Source organism: Raphanus sativus, chromosome 4 (genome assembly GCF_000801105.2).
Source record: "Raphanus sativus cultivar WK10039 chromosome 4, ASM80110v3, whole genome shotgun sequence".
In the NCBI taxonomy this organism is placed as follows: Eukaryota; Viridiplantae; Streptophyta; class Magnoliopsida; order Brassicales; family Brassicaceae; genus Raphanus; species Raphanus sativus.
Window position 1 is genome coordinate 25,400,088 of NC_079514.1, and position 26,715 is coordinate 25,426,802.

Consider the following 26,715-nt stretch of genomic DNA (forward strand, 5'->3'; position numbering starts at 1 on the left):
TTTCCTACGTTCCAAGAACAGAAAATGTGATAGCTGATTCATTAGCTAGGAACGCTCGTACTTTTCATAGATCATTATGCTACTTTGGTTGTTCTATTCTGGTCTGGTTACCCAAGCCACCTCAAGTTTGAGTAGTAGAATAGCCGTTTGATGCCAAAAAAAAGCAGAACGCAGAAAAACAACGGCTTACCTTTAAGTTGATGTATATCTACCATAAGAAGGCAATGCACCAAGTAAGAGATACAATTTTCCTTCACAAGTTTTATTTGTTTTTCTTCTTCTTCTTTCCAGTGAAAGTAGCCATCAACTCAGCCACAAGCTACTTGTCATCGAGCTTCCTGACATACTTGTTTAAGAAAGCTTCATTGGTAATAGCCAATACAGGCGACATTGTAGAGGGGGTCACTTCCAAGCAGTCCTCTAGTCATTAGAGCTTTGATCACGTTACATCTTGGTACAGTTCTCTTCTCCAGGCTGTACCCAAGTACAGCAGGGGTTGAAACCACAACCTTTAGTGGTCATCTCTTTCACCAGAAACTCAGTCTTCTCCTTCACAGACTCTACAGATAACCCAATGCACTGAGGAAGTCGCTTCAAAATCATTGTTAATCCACACTTGTTAAGTGTTTCAACTGTCTGACTTATCTTCTTCTCCGAGTTATTCAGAAAGGGAGGATACTTCTTGAACATTGCCCATACATCACCCACATCAAAGCCTAACTTTCTACATAAACTTTATCTTCTATTGCTTTGTTGCTAAACCTTTGAAAAATGCGTAGAGCTTTGACAAACTTGGAGGTAGTGGGATCAAAACCCATCTGAACAACCTTATTGAGTGATTCTTTAAACTTTATATCTCCACAGAGAAGTTGATGATCAAATATAAGCAAAGGGAGTAACAAACGCTGAGGCACACCAAGATCTCTCTAAGCAGATACATTTCTGAGTTTATTCTCCTGCTTACTTCCCTGTGGCAGAGAAGAGAGACATAACCTTTTGTATTTTGAACTCTTATCCGCTTCTATAACATCTCTGACAAAATCATAATATACACTGATTGATTTCTCTTCTTCTATTCCCAAGATTCTTGGAACTTTTGAAAGAGTCAAAGTGAGCTCAGAGGTTGTAGCTCCTCTTGACTTTAAAAAGTGAAGCTTGGGAGAAAGTGAACTACTCTCAGAATCTGCTATAACCAATCCTGGATAATCTAAGTAGACTCAAAACAGAATATGGGTTAGCCTTTTCCACAAAACATAATCTGGATAAACCCTAAACTCTTGGATAAATTCTAAACTCTAAACAAAAAAAAATAAACACTAAATCTCAAAAATACTAAACTCTTAATCATAACTACTAAACCCTTGGATAAATCCTAAAATCTAGAGTTTATGGTTTATTCAAGAGTTTAGTGTTTTCATCATAATACTCTAAAATCACTTGAAAACTTTGAAACTCCACAACTTAAAATATTTCTAATAAGAGTGGATTTCAGAGTGTTTTATGAAATGTCAAATTCAGTAACATTGGATTTAAATAAGCTTTTGAAATTCATATTTGAACAACAGTGGATTTATCATTTTAATACAAATCACCTAAAAGTCTCATTTCAATACCCCCCCCCCCCTTATTACTTTTAAGGTAGTTTTGTTTAACCAAACCGACTTTTTCGCTACTAACTACCTAAATAAGTGTCCATTACGCTAACAAAATCTAATAAACACTAAGTGTTAGCATGCACCATGTGCAATAATAAAATTTTGAATTTAAACTATATTTAAAAATAAAAATTTACTAACATTGTAGAATTTTTTTTATTTTCTTAGTACTATTTTAATATACATTTGATTTAACTAAACATAAAATTAAGATAAAATAATTTTATACTTTAAATTATATTTAAGAATATATATATATATATATGTATATATTTAAAATTATAATCTTAGATAGATTTTTATCTTTTGTTTAAATATATTAAATCAACTTTTCAAAAACTTGATATAATTAAAAAAGATTAATATAAAAATTGTATAATTACCAAAAGCTAAAACTAAACAGTATTGTAAAGTTTGTAGATATATGAAAGAAACTAACGATTACAAATAATAAAATTAAAAATTTGCAGAAAATTTTGAAAATTTTAGTAATAAAATTGTATAATTATAAAATTAGAATTAAATAATATTTCAAAATTTGTAATGTAATTTTTGAATATATTTAATTTAATGATATGTATGAGTTATTACCATATTTAAATTTTTTTACCAAAAATATAAATTAACAATAAATTTAATGTATGAGTTATTACCATATTCTAAAAATTTTATCAAAAATATAAATCAACATTAAATGTAATTGTTCATGTCATATTTAACCATAAGTCATGTTATCAATTTTATTTGCCATGTCACATTTCTTTTTGGAAAGTGATTATAGAGTATACAAGTAGCAAATCATTTTTTAAATAATGTTTAAGGGATTTTCTTAGTTACGAGACAAAACAATATGGTCCCATGTATTTTTATTATTTGTCTTACTCCTCCCAAATTTTATATTTTCTTTGTAAAATGAAATTTGTTGTTTCAGTTTGTTCTTTCAAAAATACTTATGTTTATACATTACTAGGGTAAACCCGCCCTACGGGCGGGCGGGCGAGTAAATAAATTAATATTATAATTTTATAAAATGTTTTATTTATTTTTAACTAAAAGTAGTATTTAGATTCATTAAAATTTACAACAATTTTACTATTTATAAGAAATTATATACTTATCTAATTATTATATAATTATACACAGTAAGTTACATAGATTTTTTAAAAACAACGGTGGATTGGAATAAGGCGAGTGTGAAGCTACTTCTCTCTTATTTATATATTGTTTCAAGAAACGATTTTTTTCTTGTTTATACATTTTTGTTAAAACTAAGAATTTTCATAACATAAAGAAATAACTTATTCAATATAACTTAAAATACTTTAGGATAAATAAATAGATTATATGAAACTATTGTTACTATTTATACATACATATATATATATATATATATATATATGTTTGTTAGAATTTTATATGTATTATTATATATGAAAACGAAGTTAACTATGTTATTAAAATTATTGATTAGAAATATTTTTCGGCAAAAAAAAATTTGAATATAACTTTTGAAACCAAATATGTCCGACTAACATATAAAATATAATCCTTACAATAATTATATTATACGCATAAATTATTTCATTTTATTATATATTTATAAATTTTAAATAAATAAATAAATAAATATATATATATATATATATATATATATATATTAAATTATTTAAGCTCATATTATAATTACTCAGCATTCGTGTAGATGTGAACAATGAAGATATTCGTAACTGAATTTATATCTACTTATAAAATAAATTCTTGTTTAAAAATATAAAAATTAATTTTATTAAATTAATTAAGAAAATTTCAGTTGAAAATATTAAAATATATCATTTGAACTATTTAATAAGCAGTTTTAAATTTAAAATATTAAATAATAATAAATTAATGTGATGTATCATAATAAAAACATCTTTTACAATGTCGAGGTATATTATAATACGAAAGTTTATTTAACCCGATTTGCTTAATTAATTAGTCTAGTCAATGAATCACGTAACTTTTCAACCGAAGGATTCTATGTTTCCTAAAGAAACTGAAATGATCTGGTTTGCTTAACCAATTGGTTGAGTTAATGAATTAGTAAAATTTTGAACCAAAGCGTTTCTTTGTTTTTGTAAGAGTGTGACATGTTTACATGTGTGCTTACAAACCTAATTTTTTATAGTTTCCGTTTCCTTCGGAATTAACGCCGCCACCGTCATCATCATCTTCCTCTCCTTGCCGTATTTTCTCTCCTCCTCCTTCTTTCTTGTCCTTCCTTCACTTCTCTGCTCCGTATATTACGCAGATAAGAAATGGTGTTGTTACAAACCTTCGTGAAACCTCAACGGAAAAATATTTCTCCTTGTGAGTTCATCCTCATCATCATTGATGTATCCTTCATTGTACTCCTACTCATAACCACCGCATCCAAATCCTCCCACAACCGTCACAACACAACGCACCCCATCTGGAGACTCCTTCACCTCCTCTAGTCGCTCAGATCCGCCTCTCATGTAATGCCACACGATTCTCAGACCACTGCTTCTCTTCACACGGGTCGGGTCCCTCTGATTATAAACCAAATCTGTTTTGTACTGCTCACAAAGAGTAATCACTGCAGCACCGCGCCGAATTGACGGACGGACGTCGCTGTGATGAGCGGAGAGGTCATGGGCGCAGCTCTGGCTTATCATTACGATTGCTTATCAGGTCCCAAAACTGGAAACAACAAGAAGCAAGTAGTCGACACCATCACGTTAAACTCACCGGATTTTTTGGAGAGCTTAAGATTGAGAAGCTTGAATTGATGGATTTGAGGGTATAGACCATACCTTTTTATAGTGGAGGATTCAGAAAAATAATTAATGGGCGATGCATTCAAGGAAAAATTGTGGTAGGAGTGGAGAGGATTGGTTAATGCGTCGTTTGGTTTCATTGAGATTTTGTAACGCCTGAATATTAATAATGCCGGTGACGTGAATAGATAAAGAAATCTGGTGGCGTTAAGAATTGACGGAGGCTACGGAGAATCCGAGGTTGGCTACGAAAAAATAGAAAACGACGCGTTTTAAGTCAGAGTTGCTTATTTTTCAGGTGGGCTTTACAAAGATTCATTTAAAAGTCTGTGTGCAATCTAAAGCCCAAACGAAATATAAATCGGAATAAATGAAACACAGAGTTTTGGCTAGCGGGACATGTGTCGCGCTCCTGTGAACCGAGTTTATGACCTGTCTGCTGAGGTGTCTTTCTAAGGAGAGAGTAAACCCAACTTTATAATAATAGATTTAAATCATTTTTATCTATTTCTTAGATATATCTAGCTACATTGATGGTAGTAATGGTGATGCATGCGACAATGATGTCAATGATGGAGATCTTCTCTGTCAACGAAAGAAATCGCTTCAACCATAGAGAGAATCTCTCGCAGTCCTCTGCTCCAAAAACGCCGGCAAATCTTAGCAAAGCTTGATTTCCAAGCCACCACATTTGACTTCCTTGTAGTATCCCACGGTGATTGAATCCGGTTTGTTGTGATCTCAGTTCAATTCAATCCTCCGCACCTTGTCTCAGCTCAACCTTCTTCGTTGTGATTCTTCGTCGTTGTGACCTTCATTCCTCTCTTATGTGCCTTCCAATTGTCCCTACAAGTTTGAGAGAAAAAATGGCTTTAGCACTTTCGCATATCTGGTCCGTCAACTTTTGTATCATTTTGATTTTGAGCCAAATACTTTTTAAACGTGCTGTTACTCCTCAATTTCGTCCCCAAAATTCCAAATTTGTATTTTACACCATGTGATATGAAAATGAAATATATACACCTAAATGCAACCTAAAATGATATGAACTAAAACAAAACACTTAAAATCATTAAAATCATAAGACATCATAAAGTCTTGAATCACTTACTTTTCACATAGATCCCAAATGAATCACTCTTGTTTATGCTAGACAAATTCAGTTGATATTAGACGATATTAGCCGTTCAAATATCCAAATTTGCAAATGTATGTTAAAACCTACTCGGTGTTCAAATAAACCTGTGTACACATGAGTTTTCATGAAACATTATACATGTGGACAATCAAATATATATGTACACGTTAACAATATAGACCTTACAAATATCTAAGCTTGCAAATGTATGTAAAAATGTATTCATGGTACACTGAACCATTGTAAAAGTGAATTGATGTACATGTGAATCATTGTCCATGTTGGTAGTAAACAAATTTGGTTTTGATAAAAAAAAAAACAAATTTCACAATTTTGCCTACAATTTTAATTTGGACAGTTTTAGTTACATAATTAGTTGTCAACTAAAATATTTTTAAAAATTTATCTATCACAGAAAATTGTTATTACGGTTTGAGAAATTTAATAAAGAAGTAGAGGTAAAACATGATTTTAGCTATTTGATTAAAAACGTGATTTAAAAGTTTTGGCGAGAAAACAGATTTTGTTGTTTTACAAGAAAATCTGTCTATCACAGAAAATCTATTCCAAAAGTTTTTATTAGAAAATTGCTAACCGAATGAAAAAGAAACCAAACAAGTTGTCTCTAGTTTGGGCTTGGTTAGAAAAAACTATCTCAGTATCAACAACCAACCCCTACAGTGTAATAAAAACTCATAAAGTGACCTAGGATATAAATCACTCAGAAAATGCCTAGTGGCAGTTTTCCTTTTAAAAAGACACATATTAAAATATTCACTACAAGAAAATAGCTGATTGGCAAGAAATATTGCAAAGATTTGCAAGTAAAATAAAACCATTACAAATCTCTCGAAAATTTGCGAGGAAAATTTTCCCTTGCAATATTGCAAGAGATTTGAGAGGCAAGTTAAACAATTCTCGAACATCCATCAAAAATTTGCAAGGATAGGTTATCTTCGAAAATTTGAAAGGGATTTGTGAGAACTGTGCATGTGTCTTTTGTTCTCTTGCAATCCCTTCGCAAATTTGCAATGAATTTGCAAGGAACATGTGTCACAAAATCAAATAAATTTAATAAATAAAATATTTAATTAAAATACAGAGTATTCAACAAGTACATCAATAATTATAATTGGAAATTTAGTCAACTAAATATTCACAGTATAAATATTTTCGACACTTGGACTAATATACAAAATGCCAAACACAAAAACTCTAAAATATATACAATAAATATACGTCAATTAAATTTCTAGAAAAAAATAAAAATATTTTCAAGTTAATTATATTTTTCCAAAAATCGAACACAATGAATACATATTAAAAAAACCCAACAAAACCCTAAAATATATTAATTTATGGATTTGCAAGGAATTTGCAAGGAATTTGCAAAAGATCTCATGCAATTCACTTGCAAATTTGTGAGGGATTTACTTTCTGTTGCAAATTTACAAGGGATTTAGGAGGAATTGCTTGTAATTTCCTTGCAAACCTTAAATCTTAAACCCTAAAATTTAGGGTTGGCTGCTTATTCCCCCCAAAGACCTACACACCCTATCTATTCCCCCCCCCATACTTCTCATCTCTTTATAATCCCACCCAATCTTATACTTTCTCTTTAAATTTTTCCCTAAACTTTTTTAATCCCCCTCTCTAATCAGTTCTCAAATCGTGATTAATAAAACATAAATTGCGTTTAGAAATTTGCGTTTAGAAAATAATGATTGCCCACCCAACTTTCAAAACCCGACCCAGATTTGTAATTTTATTAATTCTAAATTATTAGGGCTTAGGTTTTTTTTTCACGACACAGAAAAACAAGAGAGAGAGACAGAGAGACAGAAACGACGGAAAAAAGAGAGAGAGAGAGAGAGAGAGAGAGAGAGAGAGAGAGAGAGAGAGAGAGAGAGAGAGAGAGAGAGAGGAGAGAGAGAGAGAGAGAGAGAGAGAGAGAGAGAGAGGAGAGAGAGAGAGAGAGAGAGAGAGAGAGAGAGAGAGAGAGAGAGAGAGAGAGAGGAGAGAGAGAGAGAGAGAGAAGAGAGGAGAGAGAGAGAGAGAGAGAGAGAGAGAGAGAGAGAGAGAGAGAGAGAGAGAGAGAGAGAGAGAGAGAGAGAGAGAGAGAGAGAGAGAGAGAGAGAGAGAGGGAGACGACATGAACAGAGAGAGAGAGACGACAGGAACAGAGAGAGAGAGAGACAGAAACAAAGAAGATGACAGATAAAGAGAGAGAGACAGAATTGAGAGAAGAGAATGCAGAGGAGAGAGAGGCAGTGAGGAACGATGAAGGGGTTGTGCTTGTTGGGTATGGAGAATTTTTAAGCTTGTTTAACTTAGATTTTCTATTTGTTTATGTGTTAGTTTGAGTTTGAATTTTTTTATAGGGATGAAAGAGGTGAAATCGAAAGTGCTGACACCATGGTTGAAACAGAGAAGAAAGACTTAGAAGGAGGTTATGAGACAGAGGACGAGGAAGACATGAAATCTGGAAAACGAGAAAAGATGGATGAAGCTGAGGATACTCTTGGTCGATTTGAGTATGAGATCGAGGAATCAGTAGCTGATTTTGAGGATGAGATTCCAACGGAGAGAAACGAGATTCCAGAGAGCTCAGATGACTCCTCCGAGGATGAGATTGATGTGCGTGAAAGAGAATGAAAGGAAGAAGTCATGATAAATTAGCTTTGGGGAGTAGCTACTAAACATTGTATGAGTTTAAAGAAGTTGTATTGGAGTATGCTTTGAGCAAGAGAAGAAACATTAAGCAAGATAGGTAGGATAAGACGAAAGTCTCATATGTGTGTGGCATTGGTGGGGGGTGTAAATGGCGGATTTATTGCTCCTTTGATATTGAAGTCAGAAATGGTTGCTGAAGACGAAGTACAAGTATCATAGCTGCACTCCGAATGGAAAATGCAAGCTGTTGAAAAGTCCGGTGATTGCAAGACTATTTTTGGATAAGCTGAGACAGAAAGCAGATTTGATGCCTGAGGAGATTCAACAGATTATAAAGGAGAAGTGGAAAATAGTCAGTACACGGAATCAGTGCCAAAGAGGCAGACTTTTAGCTCTGAAATGGCTTGAGAAAGAGTATGAGGAGCAATTTGCTCATCTTCGAGGATACACACATGAGATCATGGTGACAAATCAGGGTTCCACAGCCATTGTAGACACATACAAAAACAAAGCAGGGGAAGATGTTTTCAAAGGTTTTTATGTGTGCTTTGGGGTTCTTCGGGACACTTGGAGAGGATATTGTAGGCCAATTATCAGACTTGATGGTACTTTCTTGAAGAGAGCTGTGAAAGGGGTGTTGCTAACTGCTGTTGGACATGATGCTAACAATCAAATCTACCCGATTGCTTGGGCCGTTGTTCAGTCTGAGACAACTGATAGTTGGCTATGGTTTATTAAAAAAATAAAAGATGATTTAGTTCTGCAAGATGGGAATAGGTTTGTCATCATTTCAGATAGATCAAAGGACTGAAAAGTGCCATGGAGTCAGAGTTACCGAATGCTGAGCATAGAAAGTGTGTGAAACACATTGTGGAGAATGTGAAGAAGGATCATGCCAAGAAAGAATTGCTGAAACCAAGGATATGGGATATTGCTCGCAGCTATACGAAGTCAGAATTTGACTACAATGTCAGGAAGTTAAAAGCATATGATTTGGCCTTGTACAATGATGTTATGAAGGAGCTGCCGGAAACTTGGTCTCGATATGCTTACAAGCTTGGAAGCTGCTGTGAAGACGTTGACAACAACGCAACAGAGTCCTTTAACTCTACTATCACAAAAGCTAGAGCTAAATCAATGGTCCCCATGCTTGAGATGATAAGTTGGCAAGCAATGGTACGCATCGCCAAAAGACACATCACATCGATGAGGCATGAGGGGGTTTGTTCAAAGTATGTAGTTAATCTACTTGGAGAGGAGAAGAAGATCGCAGATGAATGTGTGATGACACCTGCAACCCGTGGAGTCTTTGAGGTCTCTGTAGACAACGATAGACATAATGTCAACACAATAAGGCATACATGTTCATGCGGAAAATGGCAAATAAGTGGGGTTCCGTGTGAACACGCTTATGGAGCAATGATTGATAAAGGTTTGAATGTTGATGATTATGTCTCAAACTTCTTCTCTACCTTGATGTGGCAATATATTTACAACACCATTCTAGAACCTGTTAGAGGACCACGAGTATGGATGAAGTTGGGTTTAGGATTGATAGTTGCTCCTCCTGAGCCTGATCAACCAGGGAGAAAGAAGAAGAAGAAGCAAAAGAAGTTTCCTAGCATAAAAGGCAAATTTGAATCACCAAAGAAGAAGAAGAAAAAGAGGGAAGCAGAGAAGCTTGGAAGGGCTGGTTGGAAAGTCCATTGTAGTTCATGCGGTGAGGCAGGCCATAATGCACTTGGTTGCAAAGTCCATCCAAAGAAGAAGATGAAGAAGACACACCAAACCGTGGAAGAGGTATATTATCAACCAAATTTCGAAAATTGTTAAAGTATTTATCTTCATGTTTGCTTTTGTGGCAGGGCACTTCTTCTCATGTTCATGAAGAAATCAGACTTACACAACCTACTAAATCTACTCAAGCTCAAGACTAGTGGATTTCTGTTGTTTTTATTGTCAGATTTTCTTTTCATGGTTTTGTTGTCATGGCTTTTGTGGCTTTTGTTGTCGTGACTTTCAACCTTTGACGTTTTATTACGAGATAACGTTATAACTTTCGTTCTTTGTTTTATGACTTTGTTTTATAATGTTATAACTTTCTTTCTTTGAATTTATGATCATCGTCAAGTAATGTACCACTCTGTTCTAGCGTCAAATTTGTTCCTCTCTCTCTCTCGTCTCTCTGTTCCTCTCTCTCGTCTCGTCTCTCTGTTCCTCTTCGTCTCTCTCTGTGTTCCTCTCTCTCTCTGTCTCTCGTCTCTCCTCTGTTCCTCTCTTTCGTCTCTCTCTCTGTTCCTCTTTCTCTCTCTCTGTTCCTCTTCGTCTCTCTATGTGTTCCTCTTCGTCTCTCTATGTGTTCCTCTCTCTCTCTGTCTCTCGTCTCTCCTCTGTTCCTCTCTCGTCTCTCTCTCTGTTCCTCTCTCTCGTCTCTCTCTCTCTGTTCCTCTTTCTCTCTATCTGTGTTCCTCTCTCTGGCTGTCTCTCGTCTCGTCTCTGTTCCTCTCTCTCGTCTCTCTCTCTGTTCCTCTCGTCTCTCCTCTGTTCCTCTCGTCTCTCCTCTGTTCCTCTCTGTCTCTCGTCTCTCCTCTGTTCCTCTCTCTCTCGTCTCTCTCTGTCTCTCGCGTCTCTCTCTCTGTTCCTCTTTCTCTCTCTCTGTTCCTCTTCGTCTCTCTCTGTCTCTCGTCCCTCCTCTGTTCCTCTCTCTCTCTCTCGTCTCTCCTCTGTTCCTCTTCGTCTCTCTCGTCTCTCTCTCTGTTCCTCTCTCGTCTCTCTTTCTCTATGTTCCTCTCTCTCTGTTCCTCTGTTCCTCTCTCTCTCTCTCTCTGTTCCTCTTCGTCTCTCTCGCTGTGTCTCTGTTCTTGTTCTACGTCGTTGTTCTTCTGGTTCAGAACAACAAAAACCTTGATTTTAATTTAACGCCAATTTGGTTTTATTTTCTAATTAATTCCTTTGGTTTTTTGTTTATTCTGGGTCGGGTTTTTTAATGGGCAATCGCAGCCGGGTCGGGTTAATTTAGATTGGGCAATCACTATTTACTAAATTCAATTTTATTTTGTTAATCACGATTTTAAAATTTAATTAGAGAGGGGGAATTAATAAGTTTGGGGCGACATATGAAGAGCAAACATATGTTGAGGTGGATTTGTCAAGAGCTGAGAAGTATGGGGGGGGGGGGGGGGAAGATAGGGTGTGTAGGTCTTTGGGGGGGGGGGGGGAATAGGCAGCCAACCCTAAAATTTAAAATAACCCTAAAACTTAAATATTTTCTTCTTTTAATCTCAAATATTAAGTTTTAATTAAAATTTTAATTAAAAAACTAATTTCAAATACTAAATCCAAACCTAAAACCCTAAACTATGATCCTATATCCTAAACTCTAACTCAAAGTCTTAAAATTCTATTCTTTTTATTATTTAACTTTAAAATCTTAAATTTAATCTGGAAGTCTAAACTTAAAATTTAAAGCTAAATTCAAAACACTATAATTCAAACCCTATAATTATATATAAATCGTAAATTTATTTAAATAGACACTTTACATATATATAAACTTCAACTTTAAATTTTTAAGATAAATATAAATTCATACAGTTCAAATTCAAACTCCTAAAACTTAAATATTAAACTTGATTAAATATTAAAAATTATATATAAAAATAAATGTATTAAAAGATCAATTTAATTAAAGATTAATGTAACAAAACATCTTAATTCTAATTGGTTGAATGGGAACGGGAAGGATCACTCAATTGCTAAAATCTGTTCATTTAATCTAATTGTTCTAATTCGTTGAAGGGGAAGGATCACTCTCTTGTTTAATTCTTATTTTCTTTTTGTTTATCTTCTTCCTGTCACGTACGAGACAACATCCATCATCTCGTTCCATGTCTCAAACTCCTTTCTCTCCTCAAAACAAGACGTAAAATCTCACACTCTCCTCTCTTCTCCTCCTCTACGATCCATGACATCATTTTTTCCATATGTGCCATTATAACCATCACAAACTCATTTCCCTAGTCGACAAACCCAATTCCCAAATTCATTTCACTTCCCAAAGTTCAAACCTTAATTTTTTATTCATCTCCCCCATTATAGCGATCAAGATTCGATGAGATCTCTATACAAATATAGCAAACTATGTTATCATAAAGCTTAAAGTTGGAATCATTAATCGATTGTTTTCTCTCTCCATCGTCTTATATACTTCTATTGATTATTTGATAACTTTGATTCCTTATTTGTGTCTATGTTAACGGCATAATCGATTTTGATTTACTTATTTAATATATCTTGTGTATTTAATATATCTTGTGTAGATGGATTCTTCTGCAACTCATCCTTAAGATGAAGTCAATCATCAATAATGGATGAATACTTTTTCAAAAGAAGATTTACAAACACTGATTTGGCTAATAAAGGAAAAAAGAACAAGAGAGATAAAGATGGTGGTTCTTGTGTACGGTCAAGGAAGAAGACGAGGTTTTTTGTCTGAAAGCATTTCAACAGGCTTCAAAACAACTACGGGAAAATCGACCAATTGCTACAATACAGGGGCCAACGGTCCCAATCAATACAAAAACACGTAACCTGAGAGAAAACATACATCAACTATGACAAAATTCAATTTCCATACATGAACTTTCAAAATTTGGTTTTAACATACATTGACATAATTTCTGTTAGTCAAACATTATGAAAGATGAGTTGTCGTTAACCGGTAATAGAAAATCGACCAATTCCTACATCAACAAGGGCCAACAGTCCCGATCAATACATAAACACTCACCTGTGCGGAAACATACATCAACTAATAAAAAATTCAAATTCAATACATGGATTTTTGAAAATCTGGTTTTAACATACATTGACCTAATTTTCTCTAGTTAAACATTACAGAAAATAAATTGTATGTCATGTGTCGTTAGTAAAAGTTTTTATTGTTTTATGTGGTAATTGAACCCTATTACATGGTAACTGACTAAGAATAGTAAACCATTTAGGTCAAACAATTTTGTTCTCATGTACTTCATCAGTTAGATTTTTTTTTGAATTTGTTTGTATCGACCGAAACCCTATCAAGGAGAACACAACAGGGGACAAAATCTAACAGAGAGAAACGAGAATGCCTTAGGGTTTTTTTCGAAGAAGATAGACATTCTTGTTTCTCCCAATTCGATTGTGTCCTCTGTTGTCTGCTTTGTATTAGGGTTTTTGTTGACGAAGTCAAAGAGCACGTCAAGAGACAAACTAACTAATGAATTACATTAGAACAAAATATTTTGGTCTAAATGATATATTTTCTCAGTCAATTACCATGTAATACAGTTTAATTACCACATAATAGTATAATACAACTCATCTTCCGTAAATTTTGATTCAAGAAAATTGTACCAATGTATGTTAAGACCAAAATTTGAAAATTCATGTTTGGAAATTGAATTTTGTACTAGTTGATGTATTGTTTTGCACATGTAACATGTTTATGTATTGATCGGGAATGTTGGCTTCTGTTTACATATGTAAATGTCACTATAGTGGGAAAGAGATGAGTTTTTCAACCAAGTCTGGGATCTTTAATCTCAAGAAGCATATATTTAGTTGTAAGGCATACATGGCATGAAAGGCTACAAGTGCATTTAAAGACCAGTGTTACAGGCTGGGAAGCTGGTCGATGGGTTGGATGGTTGATGGGTCGATCTTATCGGTTAAGATTGAGATCAGATGGGAAAATGGTGAGGAGGCCGACTTGCTATCCTTTTCTGTTCAATCTATCCTGAAATAAAAGGGAAAACAATGAGCTTATGAATAACTAAAATAAGAACAGAAACTAAAAGATAAAGATAGGATGGAATGGTTTGATGGATTGAAGATAGTTGATGGATGATGGAGATGGATAGATGATGATTGACTCTCTCAATCCTTGGGTTTGATTGACTCTCTCAATCTGGATTAACACTGGCTGATGAATCTCACAACAACCTATGCTAAACAAATCAATAGGACAACAAAGAATCACACTTTGAATCCTAAAGACAATCGATTTTATTCAAAGACAAACTTTGATAAAAAAACAAAACAAACTTTTATAAATTCTTAAGATCGAGGGTGACTACAAATGAAGGACTAAGAGAGCTTATATAATGCTCAGAAATAACTAAACAAAACGTTCATCAAGTAAAAAGAAAGGAAACAAATCTTCAAAGACAAGAAATATCGGAAACTAGCCGTTGGAGTGATTGTGGGGATTTGCAAAAGGGGAGCTTGAATAATCTTGAACCTGGACGGTTTCAAGGGATAACTGAGCTTCCTGGGAATCTTCTTTACTGCTTGGAAGGAGCTGATCACGGCCAGAAATGAATGAGAAAAGAGCTGTTGGAGTTTAAATCCTTGAAACTCCAAATAAGGCAAGTGTGGCCATAAATAGATCCTCCTGATCCAATGCTTGCTGGTGTATGGTGAAATGGTGGAATGATCTTCTGGATGGTTGGATATGTACTCTGGATGTCTCTGATCAAGTGGGAACTCTCCTGGTCGCCATAACTTGGTTTGACTAAGATTGAACCGGTGAGACTCCAAATCAGGCAACTGCAGAACTGGTTTGACCGGTTTTGGAAAATTGATTGCATCTTGGTTTTTACTGAACCAATTCTCTTGATTTCGGGCTTCCTGGAAAGATAAGAAACTCTTCTTCAAGCCCATGATTGATTCAGGAGAAGGTCGCTTCATGGCTGGGCTGAAATCCACTTCTAAAGGCTGATACTTGCAACTGGATGGGCTGGAGAAACTACAGATTGTAAACTTTTTAATCCGTAAAGTTTGTCTTGAAATTCCAAGTCTCAGGGATTCCTTGATGAGTTAGCCTTCTTTTAAAATTGGTTTCATGAGAAAACACCTTCTGATGGTCGAGATAGCCTTCTTTTACTGAACCTCTATCGCTGGTGGCTCCAAGGTGGTCGGTTTGGATAGCTTGGTTGAACTCTGGTTCGACCACTGATTTGATGGCCGCATCATACCCTCTCCCTTGAAAAAGTTTCGACCTCGAAACTGGATAACCTGTTGCACCAAGATAGGGCAAGTCAGGTTTCATCCTCTTTTGAGATTCTAGGACCTTACCTTGATATTTGATCGGTTTGATCTTTGATGGCACATCTGGTGGCTCTCCTTGGAGTAGGAACGACAAGAATACTCCTCTGCTGTGATCTGGCTTTCTGGTGGATGGTGCAAGACCTGGAGGGTCGTCTGGAATCAAGAAGTTGCTGGTGGTAACTTCTGGTTTTTCTTTGGCATCTAAACACCTTGTAATCTCCTTGTGTGGATCATCCATGTGATCAGTGACTTTTGTTCCTGAAATAATTTCAAAACTTTTGCCAGGAAACAAGTGAATTATATCTGGGTTTATAAAATTATAAATAGGAAAATTCAAATTCAGATTTACCCAAATAATTTCAGATAGTTGAAGAATGATTTGCTCTTTGGCAGCATGTGTGCTTTGGATGGTTCTTGCAAATTCTTCAACGTTTTGTGGACAAGTCAGGTGCTGCCCATGGCTTTCTTTCAACCTCTCAGAACTGTTAGGTTCTCCATCTTCTTGCTTTATACCTGGATCAAAACTCTTTGGCAAAGACAAGTGCATAAATCCAGAATTTGAAAGTTCTAAAGGAACAATACTATCACTTGATTTACTTTCCTCTGGTTTCAACTCCAATGAGGTGCATCCTAATAATTTTCTAGATGGAAAATTTACAGCAAAGTGGCCCCTCTTATGACATCTATAACATGTCTGAATTTTAATATTTTAAAAATTAGAGGACTTACTTTGATTTGATGATGCCGGTGGCTTTTGCAAATCTTTTGCCATAGCTTTTAGCTTGGGGCTCTCTTTTCTCAAGAGCTATTTCGGCCTTGTTTCTCCCTGGTTGTAAAGTTCCTCTTGAGGATGGAAATGTTTCTAGTACCTTTATCAACTGGAGTGAACTTAGCTGTGAACCCTCTTGCTTCTTGACAGTCTTCTTCTCTACAGCCGGTTTCATCTTTTGTAGACTGTGATGCTGGTTAGCTTGCTTGCTATCAGGCTTAGAGCTTATGGTTGAGGTGTGAGGACAGGCTGCGTGGGTTAGGATCATGGGCAACTCATGTTCTGTACCTTTCTTCACAAATTCCTCAAGCATCTTGAATTTGAAACTCTCCCAAGTATGATCTGGATCACCACAATACCAAATATCATACTTCTCTTCTTCCCACCAAGCAAGAGCAGGACCAGTGAGTGTCTTAGTAGCATAAGACAGCTTCTCCTCTTCTGGGACGTGGTGACTCTGGAATAAGGTTTCCATGGCGTCCTCCCACTTCAGGTAAGCTTCTTCTCTTTGGCCATAACCTGAAAAGTACATGGAGTGTGCTTCAAGATCAGTAACATTTCTTCCGGCCTCAATTTCAACTTCTTCCTCTTCAGGCACGCCTAGGTCATCTCCAAGGGTGTCAGTCTCATGACTGGGTTGCCTGGTTTCATCATCACTGATTTGAGAATCAGTTTCCTCATACCATGAACCAAAATTTCGGTAAGACTGCATAGACAATGCTTGTTTTTCCTCAAGACCAGAGATTAGCTCTTCAGACCATGACCCTTCTTCTATGTCTTGATCAGTATTAGGACTCTGGTTTGACTCATCACGCCTTGAGTTGTCACCAAAGGTATTTTCTGGTTCAGCCTCTTGATTCAAGGTCTCTTCTTCTTCATCATCAGTTTCTCCTAAACTGACATGAGAGCTGGTGTCTTCACACCACGGCCTGGTCTCTTGGACAGTATCAAGATGGGTTTTATCCTCCCATGAACCCTCTTTGACGTCCAGTTGGAACTGAGTATCTTCATCAGCTTCATGATCCCAATCTTCTGATTTTTCTAGACTATTTTCAGCTCCAGCCTCTTCTTGCCATAAATCACTCTCATAACCTTGTTCTGTGTCAGATTCTTTTCTTGACCAGTCAGTGGAGTGGGGATCATCTTGGTAAGGATCTGGTGGTTCTGGTTCAGGATCATCTCCATTGGGTTCTTCATCAGAATCTGTGTTGGAAAAATCAGACCATTGATTATCTCCATAACTACTTTCTTCATCAAACATGGATTGCTCTTCTGCCCAAGAGTCATCTTCCTCATCCATGGTACCTGAGAAGAATAAAAGCAAAGTAGTTAAGTGCTTTTAAAGGCTGTGGTCGAATTTTCCTTTATGCAAACAAAATAACAAAATTGCTTTTGGACTGATTTTCTTAAAACTATGGTGCAAGAAAATATTTTTATTTTGGTTAATGCATCTGGATCAATAGGACAACAAAGAATCACATTTTGAATCCTAAAGACAATCGATTTTATTCAAAGACAAACTTTGATAAAAAACAAAACAAACTTTTATAAATTCTTAAGATCGAGGGTGACTACAAATGAAGGACTAAGATAGCTTATATAATGCTCAGAAATAACTAAACAAAACGTTCATCAAGTAAAAAGAAAGGAAACAAATCTTCAAAGACAAGAAATATCGGAAACTAGCCGTTGGAGTGATTGTGGGGATTTGCAAAAGGGGAGCTTGAATAATCTTGAACCTGGACGGTTTCAAGGGATAACTGAGATTCCTGGGAATCTTCTTTACTGCTTGGAAGGAGCTGATCACGTCCAGAAATGAATGGGAAAAGAGCTGTTGGAGTTTAAATCCTTGAAACTCCAAATAAGGCAAGTGTGGCCATAAATAGATCCTCCTGATCCAATGCTTGCTGGTGTATGGTGAAATGGTGGAATGATCTTCTGGATGGTTGGATATGTACTCTGGATTTCTCTGATCAAGTGGGAACTCTCCTGGTCGGCATAACTTGGTTTGACTAAGATTGAACCGGTGAGACTCCAAATCAGGCAAGTGCAGAACTGGTTTGACCGGTTTTGGAAAATTGATTGCATCTTGGTTTTTACTGAACCGATTCTCTTGATTTCGGGCTTCCTGGAAAGATAAGAACTCTTCTTCAAGCCCATGATTGATTCAGGAGAAGGCCGCTTCATGGCTGGGCTGAAATCCACTTCTAAGGGCTGATACTTGCAACTGGATGGGCTGGAGAAACTACAGATTGTAAAATCCATAACTTCTTGATCCGTTAATGTTTTCTTGAAATTCCAAGCCTCAGGGATTCCTTGATGAGTTAGCCATCTTGTAAAATTTGTTTCATGAGACAACTCCTTCTGATGGTCGAGATAGCCTTCTTTTACTGAACCTCTATCGCTGGTGGCTCCAAGGTGGTCGGTTTGGATAGCTTGGTTGAACTCTGGTTCGACCACTGATTTGATGGCCGCATCAACCAGTTAGTGTCAACTCCTGATGAAGAAGGTAACTTGAGTTTGAGTATGGTGTGTGAGAAAGTTTTCAAAATGTTACCAATATGTTGATGATACAAAGCTAGTTACTATTAGCGTTCATGGAAATCTTAGCGTGAAAAACTTCTGCTCAAAAGTGCAGCTGTATATGTTACTATGTATGAAAACATACACAAAGGAGACTGTGGCAATGTGTGTATCGAGGAAAACACAAATGAAGAAAGTTTGACAGAAAAAACATAGACTATTTCTGACGATAAACATATGTACTGCTCCGTACACTAAAGTTAGTTATATGGTGACTACTGCTCATTTTATTGATTCAAGTTGGAAGCTTAGGAAGATGATAGTAGGGCTCAAGAACATTGATGATCATCATAAAAGGTCTACAATTGTTAAATTTCTTATAGATTGTTTAGCTGAGTGGGATATAAAAAGAGTCATCTGCGCCACAGTTGATAATGCTACAACTAATACATAAGCCATAAAGTCGTTCAAGGAAGAATTCATGAATCATGGTGATGATGCACTGGTTTTGAATGGTGAGTTCTTGCACGTTATATGTGCAAAACATATATTAAATCTGATTGTCAAGAAAGGTTTAACTGAGGTGAACGATAACTTGACTGCCATTCAGAGTAGTATTTAGTTTGTGATAATGCTACAACTAATACATAAGCCATGAATTCGTTCAAGGAAGAATTCATGAATCATGGTGATGATGCACCGGTTTTGAATGGTGAGTTCTTGCACGTATATGTGCAACACATATATTAAATATGATTTTCAAGAAAAGTTTAACTGAGGTGAACGATAACTTGACTGCCATTCAGAATAGTATTTAGTTTGTGAGCTCTTCAACTAATAGACTCAAGTATTTTGAATTTTTGATTGAAACGGAAAAATGAGGAAGCCTTCATTAGATGTCAAGACTAGATGGAGCTCGACGTATCTCATGGTAGAGCAAGCAATGAAATTCAGGGTAGAATTTGAGAAGATGGAGGCTGAAAACAAACCGTACAATGACTACATCATGGAGCTTTGGATAGGAAAAAGAGGATTGGAATACATTCTAAAAGAGACTGGCAAGACATTGAGAGGTTGGTATACTTTCTGGCTAATTCAATTCAACTTTGATGCGCTCGGCTTCAAAATCCATTACCTCACACAAAATCTACAATAAGTAGATTGTCACCATCACTATGAATGTCAGTAGGATAAGCTGTGTACCAGGTCCTGATGAATCACTATGGTTGAAACCTTTTACTATGATGAGAGATTAAAGAATTATTGAAATCCATATTGGAATGGAGCTGAAACTGAGAATGGTAAGTCTAAGAGCTGTCTAATGAATAAGCTTATGATAGTTACTAGTGCTTTTAACCCAAGAAAAAGAACTTTTCTAGCCTCTTCTTTGAGAAGCTTTATGGAAAATAAAGCATCAAATATACTTTGATTTCTGAATCAATTATGGATATCATGAAGCGTTTATATGATAAGTATTGTCTTGTTGCTAGCAAAAGTGGTGGAGCATCATGTTATTCACAGTCGCACATGGGATCATCTTCTCAAACCCAAAATCAATATTGTGGTGCAGTTTTTGAGAGAAGAATTCTTGGTAATGGTATTAGCTATGAAAGAATGGATAATATTCAAGGATCTTGTACAAGAAACATGTACACAAGGTCATATTGGAGTAATCCGACCAACTTGTCGAACTTAGTTTCATCTGATTTCATGGTAGTCTTGCTGTCAGCCTTCTAAATCTCAAACCGCTTGGGGAGACATCTGATGAGCTTCTTGACAAGTTTCTTTTCTGAGTATTTTTCACCCAACATAGCCGCCTCATTCAAAATTGTATTCATCTTAGTAGTAAATCTCCTAGAGGCTCATCTTCATGCATCCTCAGATTCTCCCACCTAGTCCCAAGATGATCAAGACAAGTCTTTTTACAGTTGTATCTCCTTCAAAGTAGCTAACCAGTGTATCCCACACAGCCTTGGCTGATTCACACTTTTGAATTATTTTGAAAATATGAACTGCTGAGAAGATCATGGGATTGCCTTTGAATTAAATTTTGAAGCATTCTTTTATTCAGTCGTCCATTGTTCCAATGGTTTGGCGACTTCCTTCATTTTCTCATCATACATGGTAGGTTCTGACCAACCATTTAAAGCAGCAGCCCACGCTTCCTCATCAATGCCAAAAATGACATGTTTCATCTTGAATTTCCAGTGTCCAAAGTTTCCCCATCCAACATGATTGATTTTGCACGGCAATTAGCTCCTTCTTTTGTTCCATGTTCTTCCCAAGATCTTAACCTGTAGACGATACTTGACATGGAAAAGATTGACCGCTCTGATACCAAATGAAATACCTAGAACAAGGATAATATAAGAAACTTGATAAAACGAACTTCTTTCAACAACGCTTTGATAAGCAATCGTTTAAACAAACCCTACGGTCTTCTTTAATCAGATTTCCATGAGTACACATATACACGAAGTGTATGTAATATCCTGACTTCATGAAAAAAATACTTTTAAATAAATAATTCAAATAATTTATTTTGGGATTTGTTAAGAATTCATAATTTACTTCTCAAAAATAATTTTCTGAAGACAAAAAATGAAGCTAAAGATGAGAAACGAAATAGTATCTATAAAGAGCAAAAATTCATCGGAAGATGCGATCTTATAAATATAGAAGACTCAAGATTTTTTTTAAACAGTAAAATATTTTGTGGGGAAAACAAAAAGGACATGACAAGTAGGGAAATAAATGCATATTTCTCATGGTTTATGTTGAGATAAACTTGAAGTTAGCTTGAGTTGTAAGTTATCCTAATCCTATTGAGGTTGTGATATATAAAGGATTAGGATATACATGATAGTGATTACTAATAGGTTTAGGAAATAGCTATAACTATATATATGAAACGAAAGTGGTGTTGTAAGATATAACAAAGATTGTAAGATTGAAAGAGCCTTTGCTATAATAAAACGAGGACTTGCGAAACAATCTTGATTTCTATATTTGGTATCAGAGCTTTTTAAAGCAAAATCAAAACCTGAGATCAAAGAGCTAGGAACGAAGAACACAACCGCCATGATAGACGTAAATAATGAGACTGAGAAAGAAACCAGACCTTCGTCCATCAAGTATCCAATGCTGAATTCTACCAACTATACTGTGTGGGCTATGAAGATGAAAATTGCTCTTAAAGTCAATAAAGTTTAGGAATCAATTGACCCTGGAAGCAAGCATGAAGAAAAGAATGACTTCGCCATCGATTTGATATTCCAATCAATACACGAAGCATTAACACTGCAAATATAAAATCTTGATACTGCCAAAGCCGTTTGGGATGCAATCCAAGCTAGACATGTTGGAGCCGAGAGAGTACGAGAAGCACGACTTATGACACTTACTGCAGATTTTGACAAGCCCAAGAGGAAGGAGGAAGACAGTGTTGATGCCTTTGTCGGAAAGCTTACAGAAATCTCTTCTAAGTCAGCTTCTCTTGGTCAGATTATCGAAGAACCAAAGCTTGTACAAAAGTTCTTGAAGAGCCTGCCTCGAAAGAAGTTCATACACATGGTGGCATCCCTTGAGCAAGTTCTGGATCTTAAAAAGACTAGCTTCGAGGACATAGTTGGAAGAATAAAAGCCTATGAAGAAAGAACAAGTGAGAAAGAAGAAGAACAGAGTAACGATAATCGAAAGCTAATGTACGCAAGCAGCGAATCACAAGCAGATGGTTATGGCAGAGGAAGAGGACGTGGTGGACGAAGCAACTGGAGAGGAGGTAGAGGTCGAGGACGTTCTGTAGGGTTCTATGCACAGAAAGAAGCCTACAAAACAGGGCAATATGGAACCAAAGACAAAAGCCATATAACCTGTTTCAATTGCGAGAAACTCGGTCACTACGCCTCTGAATGTCCTGATGCGAAACTTAAACTGCAAGAAACAGTTGAAAAGAAGGAAGATGATACACAAGAAGCTGATGAATTGATGATGCATGAAGTCGTTTATCTAAACGAACAAAAGGTGAAACCAAACACTTTCGATGTTGAACAAGATATGGAGAGACTTTGGTATCTCAACAACAGAGCAAGCAATCATATGAGTGGAAATCGGTTTCTCTTTTACAAACTCGATGAAGAGGTGACTGGAATAGTACGTTTTGGTGATGATTCTCGTATTTAGATAAAAGGGAAAGATTATATTAGATTCATATTGAAAGGAGGCGACAAGAAATACTGAGTAATGTCTACTACATACCTGGTCTAAGAAGCAATATAGTGAGCTTGGGCCAAGCTACTGAAGCTGGTTGTGAAGTGAGTATGAAAGAAAACGTATTGAAGTTGTTTGATCGATCAGGGCAGTTAATGATCAAGTGCACGAGGTCTAAGAATAGACTGCACAAAGTCTTCCTACAAGCCGACACCATTCAATATCTGCAAATCACAGCATCCTCTGAGTCTTCTAAGTGGCACGCACAGTTATGTCATCTCAACAACGAGACAATGAAGATGATGATGAATAAAAATCTAGTTGTTGGGATACCTAATATGACAATATAAAAGGAAACTTGCGTATCTTGTCTACTTGGGAAGCAGACTAGAAAACCATTCCCACAATCAACATCTTACAGAGCAACAAAACCACTTCAGCTAGTTCATGGTGACTTGTGTGGACCTATTACGCCTCCCACACCAGAAAAGAAGCGATATGTCTTTGTTTTGATTGACGATTTCTCTAGATATATGTGGACAGTAATGCTTGGAGAGAAGAGTGAGGCCTTTGATAAGTTTAAAAGCTTCAAGAGACTTGCAGAACAAGAGAGAAAGACAACCATACAAACGTTTAGGACTGACAGAGGTGGCGAGTTTCAATCTAACGAGTTCAAAGACTACTGTGATAAGAATGGGATCAATAGACACTTAACGACTCCGTACTCTCCCCAACAGAACGGAGTAGTAGAGCGCCGAAATCGCACCTTACTCGAGATGACCAGAAGCTTATTGAAACATATGAAAGTACCAAAAAAGTTATGGGGAGAGGCAGTGAGGCACACTACCTAGTTGATAAATCGGATTGCAACACGAGCTCTGAAAGAACAGACAAGGTATGAGATGTTACGAGGCAGACGTCCAAATATAGAGCATCTCAAGGTGTTTGGTTGTGTGTGTGTGTGTTATGCAAGAACAGAGGCTGTAGGAAGAAGAAAGCTTGATGATCGATCAAGAATCTTGGTGCATCTAGGAATAGAACCCGGCACGAAAGCATATCGATTATTTGATCCAGAGAGCAACAAGATCGTAGTTTCTCATGATGTTCTGTTCGAAGAAGACAAACAATGGAACTGGGAAACAACTGAAGCGAGTGGTGTTGATGACTCTGGTTCGTTTGAAGTTGAGTTATTACTGGTTAAGGGTGATGATCGTGTCATAACACCTCTTGCGAGTGAAGATAACAATGACGAGACTGGAGGAGTAGAAGACGAGGATGATGAAGGTAACGATGATAATGAGACTCACAATGAACAAACCTCGCCTCAACTAAGAAGATCGACAAGGGTTAGCACCGCACCCTCTTATCTTGATGATTACATATTGATTGCAGAGGTTGAGTGTGAGAGACTTCTAATGGTTATAAATAATGAGCCATGGGACTGGAATGAAGCTAAGGAGTTACAGTTCTGGGTTGATGCTTGTGAGGATGAACTATATTCAATTGAAAAGAACAACACTTGGGTTCTTGTTGATCTACCAAATGGTTTCAAGCCTATTACTATCAGAAAATACAAAGCGCGTCTAGTAGCTAAAGGGTACGTTCAGAGACATGGTATTGATTTTGACGAGGTCTTTGCTCTAGTCGCCCGTATTGAGACAGTATAAATGGTTATTGCACTTGCGGCATATAAAGGTTGGGAGATACATCATCTGGATGTTAAGACTGCATTCTTACACAGAGAGCTAAGGGCAGAAGTCTATGTGAGTCAACCAGAGGGTTTTGTGATTAAAGGGCAAGAAGAAAAGGTTTACAAACTAAACAAAGCTCTTTATGGCCTAAGACAGGCTCTGAGAGCTTGGAATATTAAGCTCAACCGAATTTTACAAAACTTCGGCTTCCTTAGGTGTTCCAAGGAACCGTCGCTATACAGAAAATAAGAGAAAACGGGTCTACTTGTTGTATGTGTTTACGTGGATGATTTGCTAGTTACTGGCTCATGTTTACAGTCGATCATGAACTTCAAGAAGGAGATGGGGAACAAGTTTGAGATGAGTGACTTAGGAAAGTTAACTTACTACCTAGGCATTGAAGTAAGTCAGCTCGGTGGAAGTATTATATTGTCACAGAACAAGTATGCGACAAAGATTCTTGAAGAAACAAGCATGATCAACTGAAACCTTACTCATATACCGATGGAAGTGAATCTAAAGTTGTCTAAATCTGTTCATGAGAGAAGCATTGAAGCGAAAGAGTATAGAAGGACTATCGGATGTCTAAGATACCTGTTACATACCCGACCTGACCTCTCTTACAGTGTTGGAGTACTTAGCAGGTATATGCAGGATCCAAAGGAGTCTCACAGAGAAGCATTGAAGCAGGTCTTGAGATACTTGCGTGGGACTACATCGCTAGGGCTACGCTTTGCAAGATCGATGAGTCTAGAGTTGATTGGATTCAGTGATAGCTCTCATAGTGTCGATATTGATGATGGAAGAAGTACAAATGGACACATATTTTACTTTGATCAAAGCCCCATCACTTGGTGTTCTCAGAAACAAGAAATTGTGGCTTTATCATCATGTGAAGCCGAGTTTATGGCAGCAACAGAGGCCGCAAATCAAGTGATCTGGCTCCAAGAACTATTAAGTGACGTTATAGGAGAGATATGCAAGAAGGTGGCGATCAGAGTTGATAACAAATCGGCGGTTGCTCTCACAAAGAATCCTGTATTCCATGGTCGCAGTAAACATATTCATAGGAGGTTTCACTTCATTCGTGAATGTGTCGAGAATGAACAAATGGAAGTTGAGCATGTTCCGGGGAATGAGCAAAAGGCTGATATATTGACAAAGTCACTTGGTCGTGTTAAGTTTGCAGAGATGAAAAGACTAATTGGAGTTCAAAATGTGAAAGATGAAGACTTCAAACTTAAGGGGAACAATGTTGAGATAAACATGAAGTTAGTTTGAGTTGTAAGTTATCCTAATCCTATTGAGGTTGTGATATATAAAGGATTAGGATATACATGATAGTGATTACTAATAGGTTTAGGAAATAGCTATAACTATATATATGAAACGAAAGTGGTGTTGTAAGATATAACGAAGATTGTAAGATTGAAAGTGTCTTTGCTATAATAAAACGAGGACTTTCGAAACAATCTTGATTTCTAGAGTTTAGCTACAGTTTCCGTGTCTGAAGGGAAGCAAAGGAAAATAATCACGTACTTCCTTGCTTAGTCATCACCACCTGTCTAAATAAGAAAGAAAGAAAATAAATAATATGCTTGCTCATGCTAATGAATATCACGTGGCCAACTTGGAAGCAAATGACTTAGCTTAGTCATTTTCTTGGAAACATAGCCAAAGATGGGAAGAAGAGAGTGTGATACTTGTCACCACCTCATACATCTTGTTTAACTATAAAAGGAAGATCAACCTCCTCCATTTATCTACCATCTCAACGTGACCCAGGAGAGAAGAGAATAAAAGAGAGCACAAAGAGGAAAGAAATAAAATGAAAAAGAAAAAAAAGACAAATAGAAAAATAAGAGAAATATTTTAGAGAATTGTCAAGAGAAACGAGATCGCGGGGATTATCAATACGGAACCAATATGAAGATTTAGAGTGGATAAAAAGGGTTGGTCAGCTTCCGGAATCAAAGAGTCAAACCACACCAGTTAATCATTGTGAGTCACGATTAATTGTTTGTTAATAATTTTTAATGCAAGTTCCTGACATAGGAGACGGTTTCTGAGTTATGAAAGCCGGACCGGTCTAGGTGTCAGTTTATGGTTCCGGGGCTTGAGATATTGTCTGGGTTAAGTGTATAGCAAGACTTGTCTAAGCACTCGGATTGTTGTGATTGTGTATAAT

General features: G+C 36.4%; 2 protein-coding genes and 1 pseudogene across 2 annotated transcripts; 2 read left to right on the forward strand and 1 right to left on the reverse strand.

The window, feature by feature from the left end:
- Positions 1-262: 262 nt before the first annotated feature.
- On the reverse strand, positions 263-4,333 carry LOC108834169 (uncharacterized; annotated as a pseudogene).
- A 3,450-nt stretch (positions 4,334-7,783) lies between these two features.
- Positions 7,784-9,057, forward strand: LOC130511235 (uncharacterized). Its single transcript, XM_057008135.1, has 3 exons — positions 7,784-7,875; positions 7,955-8,210; positions 8,431-9,057. The coding sequence occupies exons 1-3, from the start codon at positions 7,784-7,786 to the stop codon at positions 9,055-9,057; spliced, it is 975 nt and encodes a 324-aa protein (XP_056864115.1).
- Positions 7,972-10,230, forward strand: LOC108834178 (uncharacterized). The gene is made up of 2 exons (XM_057007554.1): positions 7,972-10,046; positions 10,112-10,230. The coding sequence occupies exons 1-2, from the start codon at positions 9,066-9,068 to the stop codon at positions 10,181-10,183; spliced, it is 1,053 nt and encodes a 350-aa protein (XP_056863534.1). The 5' UTR covers positions 7,972-9,065; the 3' UTR covers positions 10,184-10,230.
- The last annotated feature ends 16,485 nt before the right edge of the window (positions 10,231-26,715 follow it).